General features: G+C 32.8%; 1 protein-coding gene across 1 annotated transcript in view; it reads left to right on the top strand.

The window, feature by feature from the left end:
• ChT (choline transporter) overlaps window positions 1-22,141 on the top strand; it is a 182,593-nt gene that overhangs the window by 100,396 nt on the left and 60,056 nt on the right. Inside the window, exon 6 of the mRNA XM_089099523.1 lies at window positions 801-977. Within this exon, the coding sequence (XP_088955649.1) occupies window positions 801-977 (177 nt within the window). The remainder of the gene's footprint in view (window positions 1-800; window positions 978-22,141) is intronic.

The following is a 22,141-nucleotide window of genomic DNA, read 5'->3' on the forward strand; positions in this document are numbered from 1 at the left end:
ACCTAATTTGTTACTTCAATATTATTTTGAATAAATTGCCATATTTCATTTTCATACACATTTTAAATACTTGTATCAAGTTTAGCATTAGAATCACCATTATAATCAAATATATTTGTAATTTTTGCAGTTTCATGAGTTAACAGCAACTTGATATAAAAGCTGATACAAGAAAATAATGATATGAAAGTTATATAAATTGATATAGAAATTGGTACAAAGGCCTAAACTATCACCTAATTTATCTTCCTTAATTTCTAAAAGACAATTCGGTTTTAGGCTCTTGACCATTCAATATAAGAAAGGAGAAACGAACCCTCCATCTCCTCCCGAGAGTAACCCTATGTTTGTGCTTGGTCCAGCAGTGTTACAGCACTACCTAGAATACAAAAGGTTGCACAGTGCTTCTGACTGATATATTTTTTAGTACATCTGCATTACTGTCTCTCCATTGCTGCGTCCAATTTATGTACATCTCAAGGAATCCTTTTTTTAAGACCATTCCCTACAATGAAAACGGATGCGTTGAATTGAGTAAGATAATTATCAAACCAAATATAGTTAATAATTACCGACAGGGTTGGTCAATTCACGAAAATTAGGGGGAAGGGATATTCTTTTAAAAAAGTAAGAGGGATAATTTTTTTTCCGATTTCTATTAGCCATTTCAAAATACAAGGCCGGGGTATCTCGAAAATTAGTCGGGAAAGATTTACACCCCTCTTCCAACTGTTGTGCCGGATAACTGGTCATAATTTTAATCATGGTTTTAACTGATAATAATTAATTCATAATTTCAGTGGATCAGCATCCCCTTTGCACTGCAACATGAGTCTGTTGACTTCCAACGAAATTTCACAGGAACAGACGGGATTGTTCACAGTGCTACTGACTGGGTTGGATCGTTAGACTCAGACTACTACTGGCAATATTTGGATTATGCTCTTCTACTAATCTTTGGTGGGATACCTTGGCAGGTAATATTTTTAAACCAGCTCATAGGTTTCAAGTCTTGACTCTTCCCCCAAAGGACTAAAGGAACAGAACATCGAGCAAATCTAGGAATACTGACCTTTCACCGTTCTAAACTATGCACAAGATTTCTGCATTGAATAGTTTTTAGTGTTTTTCAATGGTAACCGCAGAAATTTTTCCAAGGAAGGCAAACAAAAATTCCAAGAACGGGGGGAAGGGGGTATTAAAAAATCCTAAAAAAGTTGTTTTTACTTTTTGGTTTTCTATTAAGAGAAGAGGATTGAAATTCGCTGGCCTCGCCTGAGGCAAAATTCTGAGGAAAAGCCCATTTTTCCTTAAAGACATCTCATAAACTGATGATGGCTTGAATGATGGTGTATCATAAACTTAAATTCGAACAAGAATTATTCGTTTTTTCTGATTTTTTTGTTCGAAAGTGCATATATTGTTTTGTATTCAAATAGTTCTATATCCTTTTTTTAATGACTTGTATTACTTAAAGCTCTTGCTTAGCAGCGTCACCAGTATAGAGGAAATCAGCACCGTAATTGCTTTTTTTATAGTGATTATACATATGTTTACTTAATTACTGTTATTTTAGCTTGCCAACTTAATTAGCTTCAATAGTTTCTTAGGCATATACCTTAATTACCAAATTAAAATCAATCATTTTCAAGTTGAAGATTGATATAGGCTAGTTTCATCGCAATTCAAACTTCTAGGAGAAAGCACCTCAAATACTTCTGATTTGGTTTTGCTGGGGGTGAAAGATATTAGCTGGGGGTGATTTGTCGGTAGTTAAAATGAGCAGCCTTGACTGAAAGGTCCGCCCCAAATGTAAATAAAAAAGTACTTGAATAAACAACGCTTGTCATTCTAGGTAAATCCATTCCACAATGTATGACACACACTACACATAACTTCTTTCACAATTTTTGATATGTTTACACTTATCATAACAGAGCTTAAAACACTGAACGGTGAAAGTTATCAACAGTAGTTTCCTTGACAAGCACTCACATAAGGTCGCTTTTATGGAGGGAGACAGGGGATGGGAGTAATTTTTAGAATGTTAAAAAAGGGTGGAGTAAATCTATATTATATAAGGTACAAGAAATTCAATATTTAGGGGAAGAGCTAGGAGAAAAGTTTTAAATTTACTTTAGGAAAAGGCAACAGCAGGGGTCCAGTGTTTTTCACCATCATTGTTTTCTGCCAGAACAAGGTGAATAGCTCAACGTTAAAAAGAAGGGAGTTAATAGAAATGAATCTAGAACTTTACAATTATTTAAAACTTTAAAATAAACATTATAAATGGAGAAAAGCTAAGGCATGAATGTTATAGAATTATTTGAGCAAAAGTAATGAGCTCTCTACCAAAAGTGTTTAATCATCGATATACGATTGAGAGCTCCCACTCGTGTGGGAGTTTTTTGGAGCGAAGGGGAGAGATAGTAAAAAAATGTATTTAATAGCTTGAGTAAGAAGTTCCAAGAAACTTGGAAAAATTTAGGATGTTGGTGGGGGTGGGGCAAGCCTTTACCTACGTCTCTGATTGAGAGAGTGAAAATGTTGTATAAAAATTTAAAAAATACTGCCCTAGACTTTACAGTTCATACCGTAAAGCTGTAGTTCTCAGAGTCACTCCGCTGACCCCAGCTCCAACGCAAATAACCGGTGAAACCAGAAAACCCCTGTCCTCAGAACCAGGTGAAACCCCAGAAACCAGAAACCCCAGAAACCAGGTGAAACCAGAACTTAAACCCCTTTCCTCACGGACAAAGTGATTTAAGTCTAGTGCGCTATCCATTTGGCTAGGATGACTTACAAAAAATTTGTCCTTAATGCAAATTAAATAAAAAAAAAAAACAAGTTTTTTCAAGTGAAAGTAAGGAGCTACATTAAAACTTAAAACAAACAGAAATTATTACGTTAATGAGGGGTTTTCCCCCTAGTCAATACCTTGCTCTTTATGCTAAAGCTCTAATTTTGTTCCAACTCTTTAAGAATGACCCCTGAGTCACAAAGGCCGTTTAATTAGACTAAATAGCTCTTTTGAAAGTGCTAAAAAAAACTTTAGCTTAAAGAGCGAGGTATTGACTAGGGGCGAATCCCCTCATATACCTAATAATTTCTATTTATTTTAAGTTTTAATGTTGCTCCTTACTTTCAGCTGAAAAAAAAACTTGTTTTTTCATTTATTTTCTGATCGTTTTTTAGGTAATACTGGGAAACCTGGTGCCCTCTTCATAAAAATCTCCCCTCCCCTTGAAAACCCCCTTCATGGAAATATCCTTCACCTCGACCCCCCCCCTCCCCACCAGAATAAAATCTCCCTGAAAATGTCTGTATACTTCACAATGACCAATCCTAATACACTAACCAATAACCAATAGGCCTACAACTCAAAATTTTGATCGGGTGAATTTGGGGAAAATGAGCGTGGGAGGAGGCCTAGTTACCCTCCAATTTTTTGGTCACTTAATAATGGCACTAGAACTTTTAATTTCTGTTCGAATGAGTCCTCTCTCTATATCTTAGGACGACTGTGTCGATACGATCAGCCCTGAAAAAAAAAACCACAAAAAATATAAAATTCCACATTTTCAAACAGTTCGTGGTAACGAACTGTAAGTAAGGAGCGACCCGGCTCAATGGTAACCGAAACTCTAGAAAACGGCATTTTGATACAAATAGATACATCAAAAGAAAAACATTTTAATGCTGATTTCAAATATATAAGTTTCATCAAGTTTAATCTTACCCATCAAAAGTTAGACGCCTGAGAAAATTTGGCTGATTTTCGAAAAAAGGAGGAAAGAACCCCTAAAAACTATAGAACATTAATGAAAATCACACCATCATATTCTGCGTATCACAGAACCCTACTGTAGAGGTTTCAAGCTCCCATCTACAAAAATGTGGAATTTTGCATTTTTTGCCAGAAGAAAGATCACGGGTGCGTGTTTATTTGTTTTTTTTTTTTTTTGTTTTTTTCCCCAGGGGTGATCGTATCGAACCAGTTGTCCTAGAATATCGTGGAAGGGCTCATTAGAATGGAAATTAAAAGTTCTAGTGCCCTTTTAAAGTGACAAAAATAAATGGAGGGCAACTAGGCCCCCTCCCACGCTCATTTTTTTCTCAAAGTCACCTGATCAAAATTTTGAGATAGCCATTTTGTTCAACATGTTCGAAAATATTATAGGTATGTCTTTTAGGATGACATAATCCCCCGAAGTTCCCGGGGGAGGGCTGAAAGTTATGAACTTTACCCAATGTTAACATATAGTATTGGTTATTTGGAAGTATACAGACATTTTCAGGGGAGATTTTTCCTGGTAGTGGGGGGTGGGTGGGTCAGGGGTTATGTGGGAGGATCTTTCCATGAAGGAAGTTTTCATGGGGGAAGGGACATTGCTATGAAGGGGACGCCGGACTTCCCACCATTATTTGAAAAAAGATCATAAATTTAAAAAAAAAAAACCAAGTATTTCAACTGCAACAGTAGCAACATCGAAACTTTAAACGAACAGAAAATATTACATATATAATTGGGTTCACCCCTTAGTCAATGCCTCGCTCTTTAAGCCAAAGATTTTTTAGTACTTTCATAAGAGCTATTTATTCTAATTAACGGCCTTTGTGATTAAGCGGTCATTTATAAAGAATTGGAACAAATTTTGAACTTTCGCTTAAAGAGCTAGGTATTGACTAGGGGGCGAATCCCCTAATAAACGTATTAAAAATATATGAATATAGAAGTTCGTTACGTAAGTTAATTCGTAAGTTACGTATATTTATTACTAATAAAAACGTTCGTAAATAAAATTAAACAAGTTTTGAGAAAGCCATTTAACTAAATAAAAGTAAGTTAATATGAAAATTTCGTTTTAATTATTCATGTACGGTGAGCCAAGATCAAAACCTGTATTTATTCAAAACCGTTCAAAAATTAAATAAAAAAACAAGTTTTTTAAACTGAAAGTAAGGAGCAACATTAAAACTTAAAACGAACAGAAATTATTCTGTATATGAAAGAGACTGTCCCCTCCTCAACGCCTCGCTCTTCACGCTAAAGTTTGACTCTGTCTTACAACTTTATTTTTTAAAACAATAAAAAACTTTAGCGTAAAGAGCGAGGCGTTGAGGAGGGGACAGTCTCTTTCATATACAGAATAATTTCATGTTCGTTTTAAGTTTTAATGTCGCTCCTTACTTTCAGTGTAAAAAACTTGTTTTTTTATTTAATTACGGATAGGAGCTTCAAACCTCTACAGCAGAGTTTTCTGATACGTTGAATCTGATGGTGTGATTTTCATTAATTATGTGATAAATAATAAATTTTTATTCTATGGATTTTAGGGGGGTTTCTCCCCTTTTTCGAAAATCAGGCATATTTTCTCAGGCTCGTAACTTTTGATGGGTAAAACTAAACTTGATGAAATTTAAATATTTGAAATCAGCATAAATATCTAATTCTTTTGAGGTATCTATAGGAATCAAAATTCCGTTTATTAGAGTTTCGGTTACTATTGAGCCGTGTCGCTCCTTACTTACAGTTCGTTACCACGAAATGTTTGATGCTTTAAGAACAACTCTTGAATTGGAATAAGAAACTTTCCTAAAGTACTATATGACTTAAGCGCAAAGAGCGATGAATTGAGGAGGGAGCAGCCCTCCTCATATACGAAATAATTTCTTTTTGTTTTAGGTTTTAATGTTGCTCCTCAATTTGAGTTAAAAACAAACTTGTTTCTTAATTTAATATATAAATAGATCTTTCTGTTCAGGAATTATATAAATCAAAGCCAATTCTTTTTTTCATACCATTAGAGCGCTTGATTGAATGTGATTGTGGTGTGATTTCCCTCTTTTTCTCCCACGATTCTCCCATGCAACCCCTCCCCCGACCCCCTTCCCCACCAGAAAAATTCCCCCCTGAAAACTTCTGTATACTTCCCAATATTCAATACTATATGTAAACAATGGACAAAGTCCATAGCTTGCAGCCCTTCCTCCAGGGACTGTAAGGGATTAAGTCATCCTCAAAGACATTGTTATTAGAGTTTTCAAATATGCTGAACAAAATGGCGATGTAAAAAATTTGATAGGGTAACTTTGGTAAAAATGAGCGTGGGAGGAGTCTATTTACCCTCCAATTTTGTTGGTCATTTAAAAAGGCACTAGAACTTTTAGTTACCATTCAAATGAGGCCTCTGGTGATATTCTAGGACCACTGGGTGGATACGATAACCCCTGATCAAAAAAATAAAAAAATAAACGTATCCCTGATCTTTCTTCTGGCAAAAAACACACAATCCCATATTTTTGCAGATAGGAGCTGGTAACCACTACAGTAGGCTTCTCTTATATACTGAATCTGGTGAGTGATTTTTTTTAAGATTCCATGTTTTTAGGGAGGTTTTCCCCCTTTTTGCCAAAATAAGGCAAATTTTCTCAGGCTCGTAACTTCTGCTGAGTACGACTAAACTTGATGAAACTTATATATTTGAAATCCGCACAAAAATTAGATTCTTTTGACGTATCTATTGGTATCAAAATTCCGTTTTTTAGAGTTCCAGCTATTATTGAGCCGGGTCACTCCTTACTTACAGTTCGTTACCACGAACTGTTTGAAAATAAAAGAGAGGCAATTTTATATTTACTCATGCCACTACACGCCAAAGCAAATGTAAACCAGTTGTATTACTGGCTCATCAGATTCAACAACTCCACTGTGGAATCTGAATCAAGGAGGCACACTTGTGCCTCTTTAAAGAGGCGACCCACCACAATGTTAAGCGATTTCCGGTCCTAGCGGTCGCAGAGAGACGGCGGTGATCGAATTTTGTAGCCTAAGCTCAAACTAAGAAACATGCAAAATTTCACCCCCTTCCGACTTTATCTTCATGGGGGAAAGTGGGCCGGAATTTTCGACCCTCCCGCCAAAGCTCCCCTTTGACGTTGTTTGATCGGTCTCAAAGTTGGAGGATAAGTTTTTCCAGGGCCTGGAAGCTCATTTTCAAAATTTCAGCTCTATCCGATCACTCCTTCCCTGTTTTCCAAACACCAAATATAGCCATTTATTGTTCATCAAGTTATTATTTTATCAGCCACGCCTACAAGCCAGAGTTGGCAATGAACCTGGGTGAATGAGGACTCATTCAAAGTGGAATTCGACCTGTTAGGGCCTTTTGATATTTTCAGACCGAAAAAATTATCCCCCGAATTTACATTTACGAAAAACCTCGTTTTCCCATAAGAGCCCATGTTGATTTTTGAAATTCCTAAAAGCATAGTATTTCATTATTAAATTAGATCAAAATAGTCCTCTTAACCTGACAAGACCGACTGCAAGCTTCCGAAAATTCCAGCTCTTTCCCAGAAGTTTTTTTTGTCGAAAAACGAAAATCTTACTTTTGTATTTGCTTGCGTCGAAAATAGATTTCAGAGACTAAACATAATTTAATAAGAGTCTCTGATAGTACAGTGGTCATTATTCCCGTCGGTCATGCGGAAGACCCGGGTTCGATTCCCCGTCAGAGTGAATTTTTTAAATATTGAATTTAAAGTAGTATCTATTAAATTTAAAGTTTAAAAAAGAAAATCACTTTCTTTTTTAAATCCAATTTATTAAATCCTTTGGCTCAACAGGCGTCTCCAGAAGAATATCACAGTCGGCCTTCAGCTGACCCAATGTACATCTTGGAATCGATATCAGCCGAAGCTCTTACTGATGATATGAAAGTCAACCCTTTAAAGTCAACTGTTCTTACTATTAATTTTCTTAAAACTCTTCCTTCCTTCTCTTGCCTAATTTCCTCTGAACAGGCTATTTCCATCATTAAACTAATGTGCGTTACCATCTCAAGCGACTTAAAATGGGGTTGTCATATCAAGAAAATCTTAAATCGTACAAATACTGCATAATCTCCTCTCAGGACCCTTAAGAAATCTTAATACCCTAAATCGCATTGATTAAGAAATTTCCTGTCATTTGTACGTCCAACCCTTGAGTACGCCTGTCCTGTTTGGCATCCTGGCATTTCCATTGAATTGTCGGACAGAATAGAGGCAGTACAAAAAAGGTGCCTACGAATTATCTTCAATGAGGGTAAAGTACCTTATATTTCCCTTCTTAGGAGAGCTAATCTTGTCACTCTTAAGGAAAGGAGAGCAAAAATTACCTTGCGTTTTGCTAACAATGCCCTTCATAACCCTCGAACAACTCCCCTTTTCCCCGGTCAATATTCACCCCTTCGACCCTGCCTCCCGCGTTCTGTGTCAGCTAAAATACCCCTTCTCGCCCCAATAAGAGTTTGCACCGAAAGATATAGAAAAACTTTTATCCCTTACATAGTTGACATTTTCAACCACTGAATCTCCGCTGCCTCTCCCCCCCCCCTCACTCACTCTTTAACTCATAGCTATTAATTTTAATGCCCATTTTGCAAATTTGGGGGTTTTATATTAATGTTTGTTCGTCACCAACTAACTTATATTTTTGTTTTAATTCTACTTTATCCCCTTTTTAATTTTACGAGTTTTTTTTTGTTTTTTTGTGGGGGGGGGGCATTTTTGCTTAATTGAAGTTTACCTTCTAATTTGATGAGTTTACTTTGTACTTTTTTTTTTTTTTAAAGTTTTTACGTATTTTACATTGACCCTTTTATAATTTTCTGTTGTTGTTTGATTGTTTGTTTTTGTTGTTTTTTTTTCGCGGTATTTGACGCTAAAGTGCGAATTCGGCCCTTTTAGGCTTGTGATAGCCATTTTTCAGCAATAAATCTTATCTTATCTAAGTCTCCACTGCTTTGATAACATGCCGCATACCCGCATGCTCGAAGAAAAGTTGAAAAAAGAAAATTTTACTGTGCATTTGATTTGATTTGATTTGGGGGGCGGCAGCCCCCCAACTTTAACTCCTGACACGATCAGCTAACAGTTAGTCAAGCAATAATAAGTAATAAACTGTACAAAAACGTGCAGAAATTATTTGAAAAAACTGCGTTTTCTAAAGAGTTAAAGAGGCTGAGTCACAAGTTCGAACCTTAAAACGTACAGAGATTAGGAGGTATAATTGGGGGGCTGCCACCCCCAAACGCCCCGCTTTTGCCGCCTCTTTTGTTAAGATTTTTATTTTGGGGGTATGCCGCCCCCTTCAACCCCCGCTTTTTCTCTTGCAAAGAAATTAATGCTTTGCAACACGAAAGTAGTAAGAGAGGTGCTGATTTCACGAGTGATTGCGTAATATGACTTACCACGGGTCAGTCACCTATGCACTTTCACGGGTGATTGTGTAATAAGACTTACCACGGGTCAAGCACCTATTACTACGGACGATACTTGTCCTACCAGACGGGTTTTCTAATGTGGTACTCATTTTTTTGAGGTCAGTCGGTTAGAGAGAGTTGGCGGCTATAAGGCCATAGGGAATCCCGGTCCTACATTCAATCCTACATTCACGCCTACATGAATATACAGTGTAGTCTAACCGGTACATTGGCTTGTTAGGGTCAGTCAGCTATTACTACGAATGGTACTTGGCTTAGCAGAAGGGTTTTTCTAATGTGACACTCATTTTTTTTTCAATCATAGTGGTCAATGTGGCCAATCAGAGAATTGCTTAACAATTCGTCATTGAAACCCTGTATAAAGTGTTCATGCTTTGGAATTCAATTTTCATTATGTATTAGCATATCGAGCATAGTAAACTGGATTCTATTAACTCTGAAAAAATGTATATTTCTATTTTCAATGTGAGTAAACTTTCATTCTTTTATTTCCCTAAAAAAAAAAAAAAAAAAAAACGTTTTACTAGTAAATTCAAATTTCAGTGGGGACTTAGCCCCCTCCCCTCCAACAATACAAAATCTTAAGAAAATAATGAGTACATTCGATAGAAACGGCAAAGCACGCTTTTTTCAATTATGTAAATAAAATCTCTCCTCCACAGCTATGTTTACAAGTTTTAATTGTTTTGAAAAACAGTTCTTTATCATTCAGAAAGAAGCTTTTTCCAAAACATGCTGTATTTTTCCGGTTTGAATGAAAAGCTCGCGTGTTACAAAGAGAGTGACAGTTTTGTGGGATCAAATTTCACAGGCTCTTGGTATAAACGGGCTTTGTCTAATTCCGATCTCGCGGCTATACTTACAAGCAGTTCCTCAACATTTATGATGACAATCCACGTCTGAACGACTTTCTAGTGCTAAATGATGAATGATGCGCTGATTCCCCTATCCCTCCCCCTAATGATTTTGGACGTAGATTGCCAAATAAAAATTTTATTTGGCTGTGCAGGTACATTATCTGAATTCACAGTGTACTGATCCTGATGTACTGCAATGTCAGGGTCACATTTCCTACAATAGAGTGTGACTTCACTCTTGTCATATCTCTTTGTATAGTCAATGATACTATTCTCATTCATTCTATAGAATTCACATGTTTCAATTTGCTTATTTGAAGCAATTTCACAAACAGTGTCCTCATTACAAATTAACTTACGTAACTAACTTCTATATTCGTGTATTTTTCTTCTGGCAAAAAATACAGAGTCGCAGATTTTTGCAGATATGAGCTTGAAATCTATGTAATAGAGTTTTCTGATACGCTGAATCTGACGGTGTGATTTTTATTAAAAATTATTTACTTTTTGGGGGTGTTTCCCCCCCTCTTTAAAAAATTGGTTAAATTTTATAAGATGGGTAGCGTTTGATCAGTAATAGTAATCTTGATAAAAGTTATGTATTTACAATAAGCACTATAAACATATTTTTTTGATACATTTATTGACATCAAAATTTCTTTTTTAAAAGTTTGGATTACTATTGAGCCGTATCGCTTTCTCCAGTACGTGTTAGACCAGATCATAACCCCCAAAGTCACTTCTATTATCAGTCGTAATTTAAAAAGATTTTTTTTTCCTGTATTGTTTGTAGGCGGTAGCGTACATTAGGAGAGGGCTACATGAGCAATCCTCCCCTCCATCGAGATCTTCATAAAAGGGAAAAGGAGGATTTGTATGCAAACTATTAAATGGAAAAACAAGTCACAGCAACTGGTTTTGGGCCATATTCTGTAATAACACAAGGTTAAAATTAGCCCCTGATTTGTATTAACATCTTCATCTAGGACCAATTTAAGCCTGGTGCTATAAACGATCGTAAACGGCCGAAAATGCTCGTTTTGAGTTTGGCTCGATTATTTATTGTAATTTCTTTTCAGTTTGGGTTTCATTTATTTATAGATACTGATTAGTGGTAGTTTCATGTTTGGTAGATTGTTTGATTTTATTTTTGCTCAATTTTTGTTTAATGGAATTCTTTACCTTTCTTTTAAAAACTTATTTTGTAGAAAAAATCAATATAAAAGGGTTATTCAAATTATTCCTTGAGTAGCTACCACTGTGAGGGATCTAAGCCCTTTTTGGCACTTGATGCAATAGGCAATGGGATATTATAGTGAACATAGCTATAAATTTAATAACATAAAATATTCCATTCAAGATGTGAAATGTAATAAGAACCTGATTCGGCATTGGGCTAGGTTTATAGACTGCCCATAGACGGTCCGTAATTTAAGCTACTAAAAGTCTAGAACTATAGAGTCGTGTATTGAGCAATTCGTTGCTTCAAGAAAAGGCAAGGGAAGATTTGGTTTTCTTGTAATCTTCAAGAACTTACTTTTGATTTCAGTTGAGTTTGTGAAAATTTAACCTTGGCCTTTTCTATTTATTTCAGCATCATTGTGTTTTAACTCTATATGTGGTTATGAAGTTTTCCTAAGACTATTTATTAATAAAAAAAAATGAGTAAAAAAAAAATAGTTTAGCAATTGAAAATTAAATTATGTTTTGGATGACAATTTGACCAAATTAAGAGATGTATTGTTTAATTAAAATAGGAAGCTTTATAAAGTATAAAACGCTTTAATTTAGAGAGTATCATATTAAAAATATGCTTGGGCCAGGTTTATAGACTGCCTATAGACGGTCCGTAATTTAAGCTACTAAAAGTCTAAAACTTTAGAGTCGTTTATTGAACAATTCGTTGCTTCACGAAAAGGCAAGGGAAGATTTGGTTTTCTTTTAATCTTCAAGAATTTACTTTTGATTTCAGTTGAGTTTGTGAAAATTTAACCTTTGCCTTTTCTATTTATTTCAGCATCATTGGGTTTTAACTATATATGTGATTATGAAGTTTTCCTAAGACTATTTATTAATAACAAAAAATGAGTAAGAAATAGTTTTGCAATTGAAAATTAAATTTTGTTGTGGATGCCAATTTCACCAAATTAAGGGATGTATTGTTTAATTAAAATAAGAAGCTTTTTTAAAAGCATAAAACGCTTTAATTTAGCGAGTATCATATTGCAAATATGTTTGGGCCAGGTTTATAGACTGCCTTTAGACGGTCTGTAATTTAAGCTACTAAAAGTCTAAAACTTTAGACTCGTTTATTGAACAATTCGTTGCTTCACGAAAAGGCAAGGGAAGATTTGGTTTTCTTGTAATCTTCAAGAATCTTCTTTTGATTTCAGTTGAGTTTGTGAAAATTTAACCTTGGCCTTTTCTATTTATTTCAGCATCATTGTGTTTTAACTCTATATGTGGTTATGAAGTTTTCCTAAGACTATGTATTAAAAACAAAAAATGAATAAAAAATAGTTTCGCAATTGGAAATTAAATTATGTTTTGGAGCCCAATTTGACCAAATTAAGAGACGTATTGTTTAATTAAAATAGGAAGCTTTTTTAAAAGTATAAAACGCTTTAATTTAGAGAGTATCATATTAAAAATAAGCTGGGTTTAGCCTCCATCTAGGACTTCCGCTCTTTTCTTTATGTGTTTAAGTAGCTTGAAATTTAGGTCTTTAAGCTTGCAAGCTACCTACTCAGAAAGCTGAAAATAATTTTATTTTAGGAAGTTGTTGATCAAACCCCCCAGCAAAAGCGAGCAAAGTTGGATGTCACCCCTGACAGCAATGTGAGTCATAGCAAAATACACCATGAAAATACCCCTTTGCACATTTTCGAAGATTCGAGTGTTACAAGAAAACAGATAAGGATGCTTATAAAAACACAAGAAAAAGATAGATATTCACTTCTATTTAAAGGAAGAGATGAGAGACGCTATGCTCAGTTAAACAATACAAGGAAGCATTCTATAGTGTTGTTATGCTAAATTTCCCATTGGTCTGTGAATGTTCGTTTCTAAAAGCCGTATTGTTTTGATTTCAATTAAAATTCGTTGGCTTCTTGAATACTCCCATTGGTCAAAGGGTCCAGATATTATTAGAATATAGTTTATAACCTAGCCCCCCGTGATATAACCTATTCATCACTTGAAAAGCCCATATCTGAGGTAGTCACGGCTATTTATTTTTTTTTATCAAGGAATTATCTGAATGCATTTAAGGTATAGTATGAACGGCTTGCAAAATACACGAAAGTACTACTACTAGTAACAACTCACTGCACTACAAAACCATTTATTTCATTGAAATGCAAGAGTTTGAATATTTCAGTAGTGTTCTGTCGTGGTTTACCTTGTCACAGAATGGTTTACCATGTCACAGTTACATTCTCTTGATTTTTCAAAGTTCATTTTGAATTTCTTTCGTTGAAATGCAAGAGTTGGAAAATTTCAGTAGTATTTTCTTGCGATTTACCTTGTCACAGTTACATTCACTTAATTTTTTTAAGTTTATTTTGAATTTCTATCATTGAAATGCAAGAGTTGGAATATTTCGGTAGCGAATTTATGGCGAATCCAGGGAAGATTTTTTTTTTTTGAAACGCTTGTTTATTTTAAATTTCTATCATATTATTTTAATGGAGTTATTTACTTTTCTTTTAAAAACTTATTTTGTGGAAAAAGTGTTTTTTTTTTATTTTCTAATTAAGGAACTGAATTTCAAAATAAAAATTTAATTGCATTCACTACTTTTCATTTAAACTAATGCAGTTTCTATAAAAAAAAATTTTAAACTATTTCTTTTAAACTATTGCAGTTTCTTTAAAAATGTCTGAATTACAAAATCAAATTAAATTGCATTTACTACTTTTCGTTTAAACTAATGCGGTTTCTATAAAAAATTTAAAATTATCTCGTTTATACTATTGAAGTTTCTATATAGTTAAGTAAAAAAGATGCTCACCAAGTTGATTTTTATAGTTTCGGTTACTATTGAACCGTGTTGCTCCTTACTTACAATTCGTTACCACGAACTGTTTGAAAAAAATATTATTGTTGTTCCTTACTTTCAGTTGGAAAAAAAAAATGAAAAAAAATTAGTGTTGTTCCTTACTTTCAGTGTGAAAAAAAAACTAGTCGTTCCTTACTTACAGTTCGTTACCACGAACTGTTTGAAAAAATATTAGCGTTCTTTCTTACGCTATAGACTTATTAGAGTGACAAAAAACTTTTTTTTTTCCACAACCCACAAGAGAACATTTTTCAACTAAAAGTAAAGAGCTATTGAAATAAATCAAACATATGGTGAAATAATAACGAATAATTGTTCAAACTTAAATTTTCTGTAAAGCTATGTCTAGCGATAAACTTATTAGAGTGACAGAAACTTTTTTCTTGGGTTGATCTAGGTTCACGAAGAGTAGTTTTCTAGCAAAGATACCAAAATTTTTCTTTGAAAAACTTATTTTGTAGAAGAAGTGTTTTTTTTTTCTAATTAAGAAACTGAATTACAAAATAAAAATTAAATTGCATTTACTACTTTTCATTTAAACTAATGCAGTTTCTATAAAAAAATTTGAAAATATTTCGTTTAAACTATTGCAGTTTCTATAAAAATGTCTGAATTACAAAATCAAATTAAATTGCATTTACTACTTTTCGTTTAAACTAATGCGGTTTCTATAAAAAATTTGAAATTATCTCGTTTAAACTATTGAAGTTTCTATAAAGTTAAGTTAAAAAGCTGCTCACCAAGTTGGTTTTTAGAGTTTCGGTTACTATTGAACCGTGTCGTTCCCTACTTACACTTCGTTACCATGAACTGTTTGAAAAAATATTAGTGTTGTTCCTTACTTTCAGTTGGAAAAAAAATGAAAAAATATTAGTGTTGTTCCTTACTTTCAGTTGGAAAAAAAAACTAGTCGTTCCTTATTTACAGTTCGTTACCACGAACTGTTTGAAAAAATATTAGTGTTGTTCCTTACGAGATATAATTATTAGAGTGACAAGAACAATATTAGTGTTGTTCCTTACTTTCAGTTGGAAAAAAAAAAAAAATATTAGTGTTGTTCCTTACTTTCAGTTGGAAAAAAAACTAGTCGCTCCTTACTTACAGTTCGTTACCACGAACTGTTTGAAAAAATATTAGTGTTGTTCCTTACGCGATAGACTTATTAGAGTGACAAAAAACTTTTTTTTCCACAACCCACAAGAGGATATTTTTCAGCTAAAAGTAAAGAGCTACTAGACTAAATCAAACATGTGGTGAAATAATAACGAATAATTGTTCAAACTTAAATTTTCTGTAAAGCTATGTCTAGCGATAAACTTATTAGAGTGACAAAAACTTTTTTCTTGGGTTGATCTAGGTTCACGAAGAGTAGTTTTCTAGCAAAGATACCAAAATTTTTCTTAGAAGTAACATTTTTTGATTGTGATAACAACTTTTCTGTCAGAAGTAGCAAGTTTTGCTTAACACAAACAAACCTTCTAATCAAACTAATGATATTTTACCTTAATAATAACATACTTTTACTGAACAAACAAAAATTTCTCTAACTTGCTTAACACTAACAAACCTTCTCATCAAAGTAACAACATTTTCCCCTAATACTAACATACTTTTACTGAACAAAAAAAACCTTCTCTTAGAAATAATATTTTTCATCACTGATAACACTTTTTCTGTTCGAACTAGCAAGTTTTCTAGCAAAGATACCAAATTTTTTCATAGAAGTAACATTTTTTTGATTGTGATAACAACTTTTCTGTCAGAAGTAGCAAGTTTTGCTTAACACTAACAAACATTCTCATCAAAGTAACGATATTTTACTTTAATACTAACATACTTTAACTAAAAACACAAAAATTTTTCTTAGAAATAATATTTTTCGTCAGTGATAACACTTTTTCTGTTCGAACTAGTAAGTTTTCTACCAAAGATACCAAATTTTATCGTAGAAGTAACATTTTTTTATTGTGATAACAACTTTTCTGTCAGAAGTAGCAACTTTTGCTTAACACTAACAATCCTTCTCATCAAAGTAATGATATTTTACCCTAATAGTAACATAGTTTTACTGAACAAACAAAAATTTCTCTTAGAAATAATATTTTTCGTCAGTGTTAACACTTTTTCTATTTGAACTAGCAAGTTTTCTACCAAAGATCTCAAATTTGTTCTTAGAAGTAACATTTTTGATTGTAATAGCAAATTTTTGTTTCAGAAGTAGCAAGTTTTTCTTAACACTAACAAACATTCTCATCAAATTAACGATATTTTACTTGAATACTAACATACTTTTACTGAACACACACAAATTTCTCTTAGAAATAATATTTTTCGTCAGTGATAACACTTTTTTTATTTGAACTAGCAAATTTTCTACCTAAGAAATCAAATTTTATCTTAGAGGTAATATTTTTGATTGTGATTACAACTTTCCGGTCAGAAGTAGCAATTTTGCATAACACTAACAATCCTTCTCATCAAAGTAACGATATTTTACCTTAATACTAACATACTTTTACTGAACAAGCACACAAAGTTCTCTTAGAAATAATATTTTTCACTTCTATGTCTGAATCTATTTGCTTACATGTCTGGGTTGGTTTTTGGTTAGGTTAGGTTAGGTTAGCTAAGTTAGGTTAGGTTAGCTAAGTTAGGTTAGGTTAGCTAGTAAACATTTCTCCATGTTTAAGTTAGGTTAGGTTAACTTATCATGAGAGCTCATGATAAGCTAACCTAGCCTAACTAAAGCATGATACCAAGTTGACATGGGTGGATTTTCCGGCGAGTATGGTTAGGTTAGGTTAAGTTAGGTTAGGTTAGGTTAGCCTACGTACGCGCGCGTACGTAGGCTAATCTAACCTAACTTAACCTATCCTAACTTGATCTAACCTAACCATACTCGCCGGAAAATCCACCCATGTCGACTTGGTATCATGCTTTAGTTTGGCTAGGTTAGCTTATCAAGAGTGTTCATGATAATTTAACCTAACCTAACTTAAAATTGGAGAAATATTTACTAGCTAACCTAACTAAACCTAGCTTAGCCAGCATAACTTAGCTAACTAAACCTAACCAAACCTCGTCTCAAAACCACAAACAAATATATTAAGACACAGAAGTGAAAAATATTATTTCTAAGGGAACTTTGTGTGCGTGTTCAGTAAAAGTATGTTAGTATTAAGGTAAAATATCGTTACTTTGATGAGAAGGTTTGTTAGTGTTAAGCAAAACTTGCTACTTCTGACAGAAAAGTTGTTATCACAATAAAAAAATGTTACTTCTACGAAAAAATTTGGTATATTTGGTAGAAAACTTGCTAGTTCGAACATAAAAAGTGTTATCACTGACAAAAAATATTATTTCTAAGAGAAATTTGTGTGTGTTCAGTAAAAGTATGTTAGTATTAAGGTAAAATATCATTACTTTGATGAGAATGTTTGTTAGTGTTAAGAAAAACTTGCTACTTCTGAAAGAAAAGTTGCTACTACAATCAAAAATGTTACTTCTAAGAACAAATTTGGTATCTTTGGTAGAAAACTTGCTAGTTCGAATAGAAAAAGTGTTATCACTGATGAAAAATATTATTTCTAAGAGAAATTTTTGTTTGTTCAGTAAAACTATGTTACTATTAAGGTAAAATATCATTACTTTGATAAGTAGGAATTTTAGTGTTAAGCAAATGTTGCTACTTCTGAAAGAAAAGCTGTTATCACAATAAGAAAATGTTACTTCAACGAGAAAATTTAGTATCCTTGCTAGAAAACATGCTGGTTAAAACAGAAAAAGTGTTTTCACTGACGACAAATATTATGTCTAAGAAAAATTTGTGTGTTTTTAGTAAAATTATGTTAGTATTAAAGTAAAATATCGTTACTTTGATGAGAATTTTTGTTAGTGTTAAGCAAAACTTGCTACTTCTGACAGAAAAGTTGTTATCACAATCAAAAAAATTTTACTTCTATGAAAAAATTTGGTATCTTTGCTAGAAAACTTGCTAGTTCGAACAGAAAAAGTGTTATCAGTGATGAAAAATATTATTTCTAAGAGAAGGTTTTTTTTGTTCAGTAAAAGTATGTTAGTATTAGGGGAAAATGTTGTTACTTTGATGAGAAGGTTTGTTAGTGTTAAGCAAGTTAGAGAAATTTTTTGTTTGTTCAGTAAAAGTATGTTAGTATTAAGGTGAAATATCATTACTTTGATGAGAAGGTTTGTTTGTGTTAAGCAAAACTTGCTACTTCTGACAGAAAAGTTGTTATCACAGTCAAAAAATGTTACTTCTAAGAAAAATTTTTGTATCTTTGCTAGAAAACTACTCTACGTGAACCTAGATCAACCCAAGAAAAAAGTTTTTGTCACTGTAATAAGTTTATCGCTAGACATAGCTTTACAGAAAATTTAAGTTTGAACAATTATTCGTTATTATTTCACCACATGTTTGATTTAGTCTAGTAGCTCTTTACTTTTAGTTGAAAAATGTCCTCTTGTGGGTTGTGGAAAAAAAAAAGTTTTTTGTCACTCTAATAAGTCTATCGCGTAAGGAACAACACTAATATTTTTTCAAACAGTTCGTGGTAACGAACTGTAAGTAAGGAACGACTAGTTTTTTTTTCAAACTGAAAGTAAGGAACAACACTAATATTTTTTCATTTTTTTTTTCAAACTGCAAGTAAGGAACAACACTAATATTTTTTCAAACAGTTCGTGGTAACGAATTCTAAGTAAGGAGCGACACTGTTCAATAGTAACTGAAACTCTAAAAACCTACTTGGTGAGCAGCTTTTTAACTTAACTTTATAGAAACTTCAATAGTTTAAACGAGATAATTTCAAATTTCTTATAGAAACCACATTAGTTTAAACGAAAAGTAGTAAATGCAACTTAATTTGATTTTGTAATTCAGACATTTTTATAGAAACTGCAATAGTTTAAACGAAATAATTTCAAATTTTTTTTATAGAAACTGCATTAGTTTAAATGAAAAGTAGTGAATGCAATTTAATTTTGATTTTGTAATTCATTTTCTTAATTAGAAAAAAAAACACTTTTTCCACAAAATAAGTTTTTCAAAGAAAAGTAAAGAATTCCATTAAACTAATATGATAGAAATTCAAAATAAACAAGCGTTTCAAAAAAAAAAATTCTTCCCTGGATTCGCCATAAATTCGCTACCGAAATATTCCAACTCTTGCGTTTCAATTATACAAATTCAAAATAAACTTCGAAAAATTAAGATAATGTAACTGTGACAAGGTAAATCGCAAGAAAACACTACTACAATATTCCAACTCTTGCATTTCAACGAAAGAAATTCAAAATGAACTTTGAAAAATCAAGAGAATGTAACTGTGACATTGTAAACCATTCTATGACTAGATAAACAACTAAAGAACACTAATGAAATACTCAAACTATTTAATTTCAATTAAAGAAATTTTTTTGTGGTTCAGTTGGTTTTTACTAGTATTATTAATTTCTTTTATTTCGCAAGTCGTTCATACTATACCTTAAATGCGTTCAGATAATTCCTTGATAAAAAAAAATAGCCTTGACTACCTCAGATAAGGGCTTTTCAAGTGATGAATAGGTTATAACGCAGGGGGCTAGGATATAAACTAAATTCTAAGAATATCTGGACCCTTTGAGTAATGGGAGCATTAAAAAAGCCAACGAATTTTAATTGAAATCAAAACAATACGGCTTTTAGAAACGAACATTCACAGACCAATGGGAAATTTAGCATAACAACACTATAGGATGCTTCCTTGCATTGTTTAACTGAGCATAGCGTCTCTCATCTCTTCCTTTAAATAGAAGTGAATATCTATCTTTTTCTTGTGTTTTTATAAGCATCCTTATCTGTTTTCTTGTAACACTCGAATCTTCGAAAATGTGCAAGAGGGTATTTTCATGGTGTATTTTGCTATGACTCACATTGCTGTCAGGGGTGACATCCAACTTTGCTCGCTTTTGCTGGGGGGTTTGATCAACAGCTTTTGCTGGGGGGTTTGGTCTTTAAGCTTGCAAGCTTAAAGACCTAAATTTCAAGCTACTTAAACACATAAAGAAAAGAGCGGAAGTCCTAGATGGAGGCTAAACCAAGCATATTTTTAATATGATACTCTCTAAATTAAAGCGTTTTATACTTTTAAAAAAGCTTCCTATTTTGATTAAACAATACGTCTCTTAATTTGGTCAAATTGGCCTCCAAAACATAATTTAATTTTCAATTGCGAAACTATTTTTTACTCATTTTTTTTTATTAATACATAGTCTTAAGAAAACTTCATAACCACATATAGACATAAAACACAATGATGCTGAAATAAATAGAAAAGGCCAAGGTTAAATTTTCACAAACTCAACTGAAATTAACAGTAAGTTCTTGAAGATTACAAGAAAACCAAATCTCCCCTGGCATTTTCTTTAACCAACTATTTTTAAAATACACGACTCTAAAGTTTTAAACTCTTAGTAGATTAAATTACAGACTGTGTAAAGGCAGTCTACAAACCTGGCCCAAGCATATTTTCAGTATGATACTCTCTAAATTAAATAGTTTCATACTTTTAAAAAAGCTTCCTATTTTAATTAAACAATACGTCTCTTAATTTGGTCAAATTGGGCTCCAAAACATAATTTAATTTTCAATTGCGAAACTATTTTTTACTCATTTTTTTTATTAATACATAGTCTTAGGAAAACTTCATAACCACATATAGAGTTAAAACACAATGATGCTGAAATAAATAGAAAAGGCTTAGGTTAAATTTTCACAAACTCAACTGAAATCAAAAGTAAGTTCTTGAAGATTACAAGAAAATCAAATCTTCCATTGCCTTTTCGTGAAGCAACGAATTGTTCAATACACTACTCTAAAGTTTTAGACTCTTAGTAGCTTAAATTACGGACCGTCTAAAGGCAGTCTATAAACCTGGCCCAAACATATTTGCAAGATGATACTCGCTATATTAAAGCGTTTTATACTTTTAAAAAAGCTTCCTATTTTAATTAAACAATACATCTCTTAATTTGGTGAAATTGGCATCCAAAACATAATTTAATTTTCAATTGCGAAACTATTTTTTTCTCATTTTTTGTTATTAATACATAGTCTTAGGAAAACTTCATAACCACATATAGAGTTAAAACACAATGATGCTGAAATAAATAGAAAAGGCCAAGGTTAAATTTTCACAAACTCAACTGAAATCCAAAGTAAATTCTTGAAGATTACAAGAAAACCACATCTTCCCTTGCCTTTTCGTGAAGCAACGAATTGTTCAATAAACGACTCTAAAGTTTTAGACTTTTAGTAGCTTAAATTACGGACCGTCTATAGGCAGTCTATAAACCTGGCCCAAGCATATTTTTAATATGATACTCTCTAAATTAAAACGTTTTATACTTTTAAAAAGCTTCCTATTTTAATTAAACAATACATCTCTTAATTTGGTCAAATTGGCATCCAAAACATAATTTAATTTTCAATTGCGAAACTATTTTTTTTTTACTCATTTTTTGTTATTAATACATAGTCCTAGGAAAACTTCATAACCACATATGGAGTTAAAACACAATGATGCTGAAATAAATAGAAAAGGCCAAGGTTAAATTTTCACAAACTCGACTGAAATCAAAAGTAAGTTCTTGAAGATTACAAGAAAACCAAATCTTCCCTTGCCTTTTCGTGAAGCAACGAATTGTTCAATAAACGACTATAGTTTTAGACTTTTAGTAGCTTAAATCACGGACCGTCTATAGGCAGTCTATAAACCTGGCCCAATGCCGAATAAGGTTCTTAATGCATTTCACATCTTGAATTAAATATTTTATGTTATTAAATTTATAGCTATGTTCACTATAATATTCCATTGCCTATTGCATCAAGGGTCAAAAAGGGCTTAGATCCCTCACAGTGGTAGCTACTCAAGGAAGAATTTGAATAACCCTTTTAT

Source organism: Artemia sp. Qi Xiang Cuo, chromosome 13 (assembly GCF_049724085.1).
Source record: "Artemia sp. Qi Xiang Cuo chromosome 13, ASM4972408v1, whole genome shotgun sequence".
In the NCBI taxonomy this organism is placed as follows: domain Eukaryota; kingdom Metazoa; phylum Arthropoda; class Branchiopoda; order Anostraca; family Artemiidae; genus Artemia; species Artemia sp. Qi Xiang Cuo.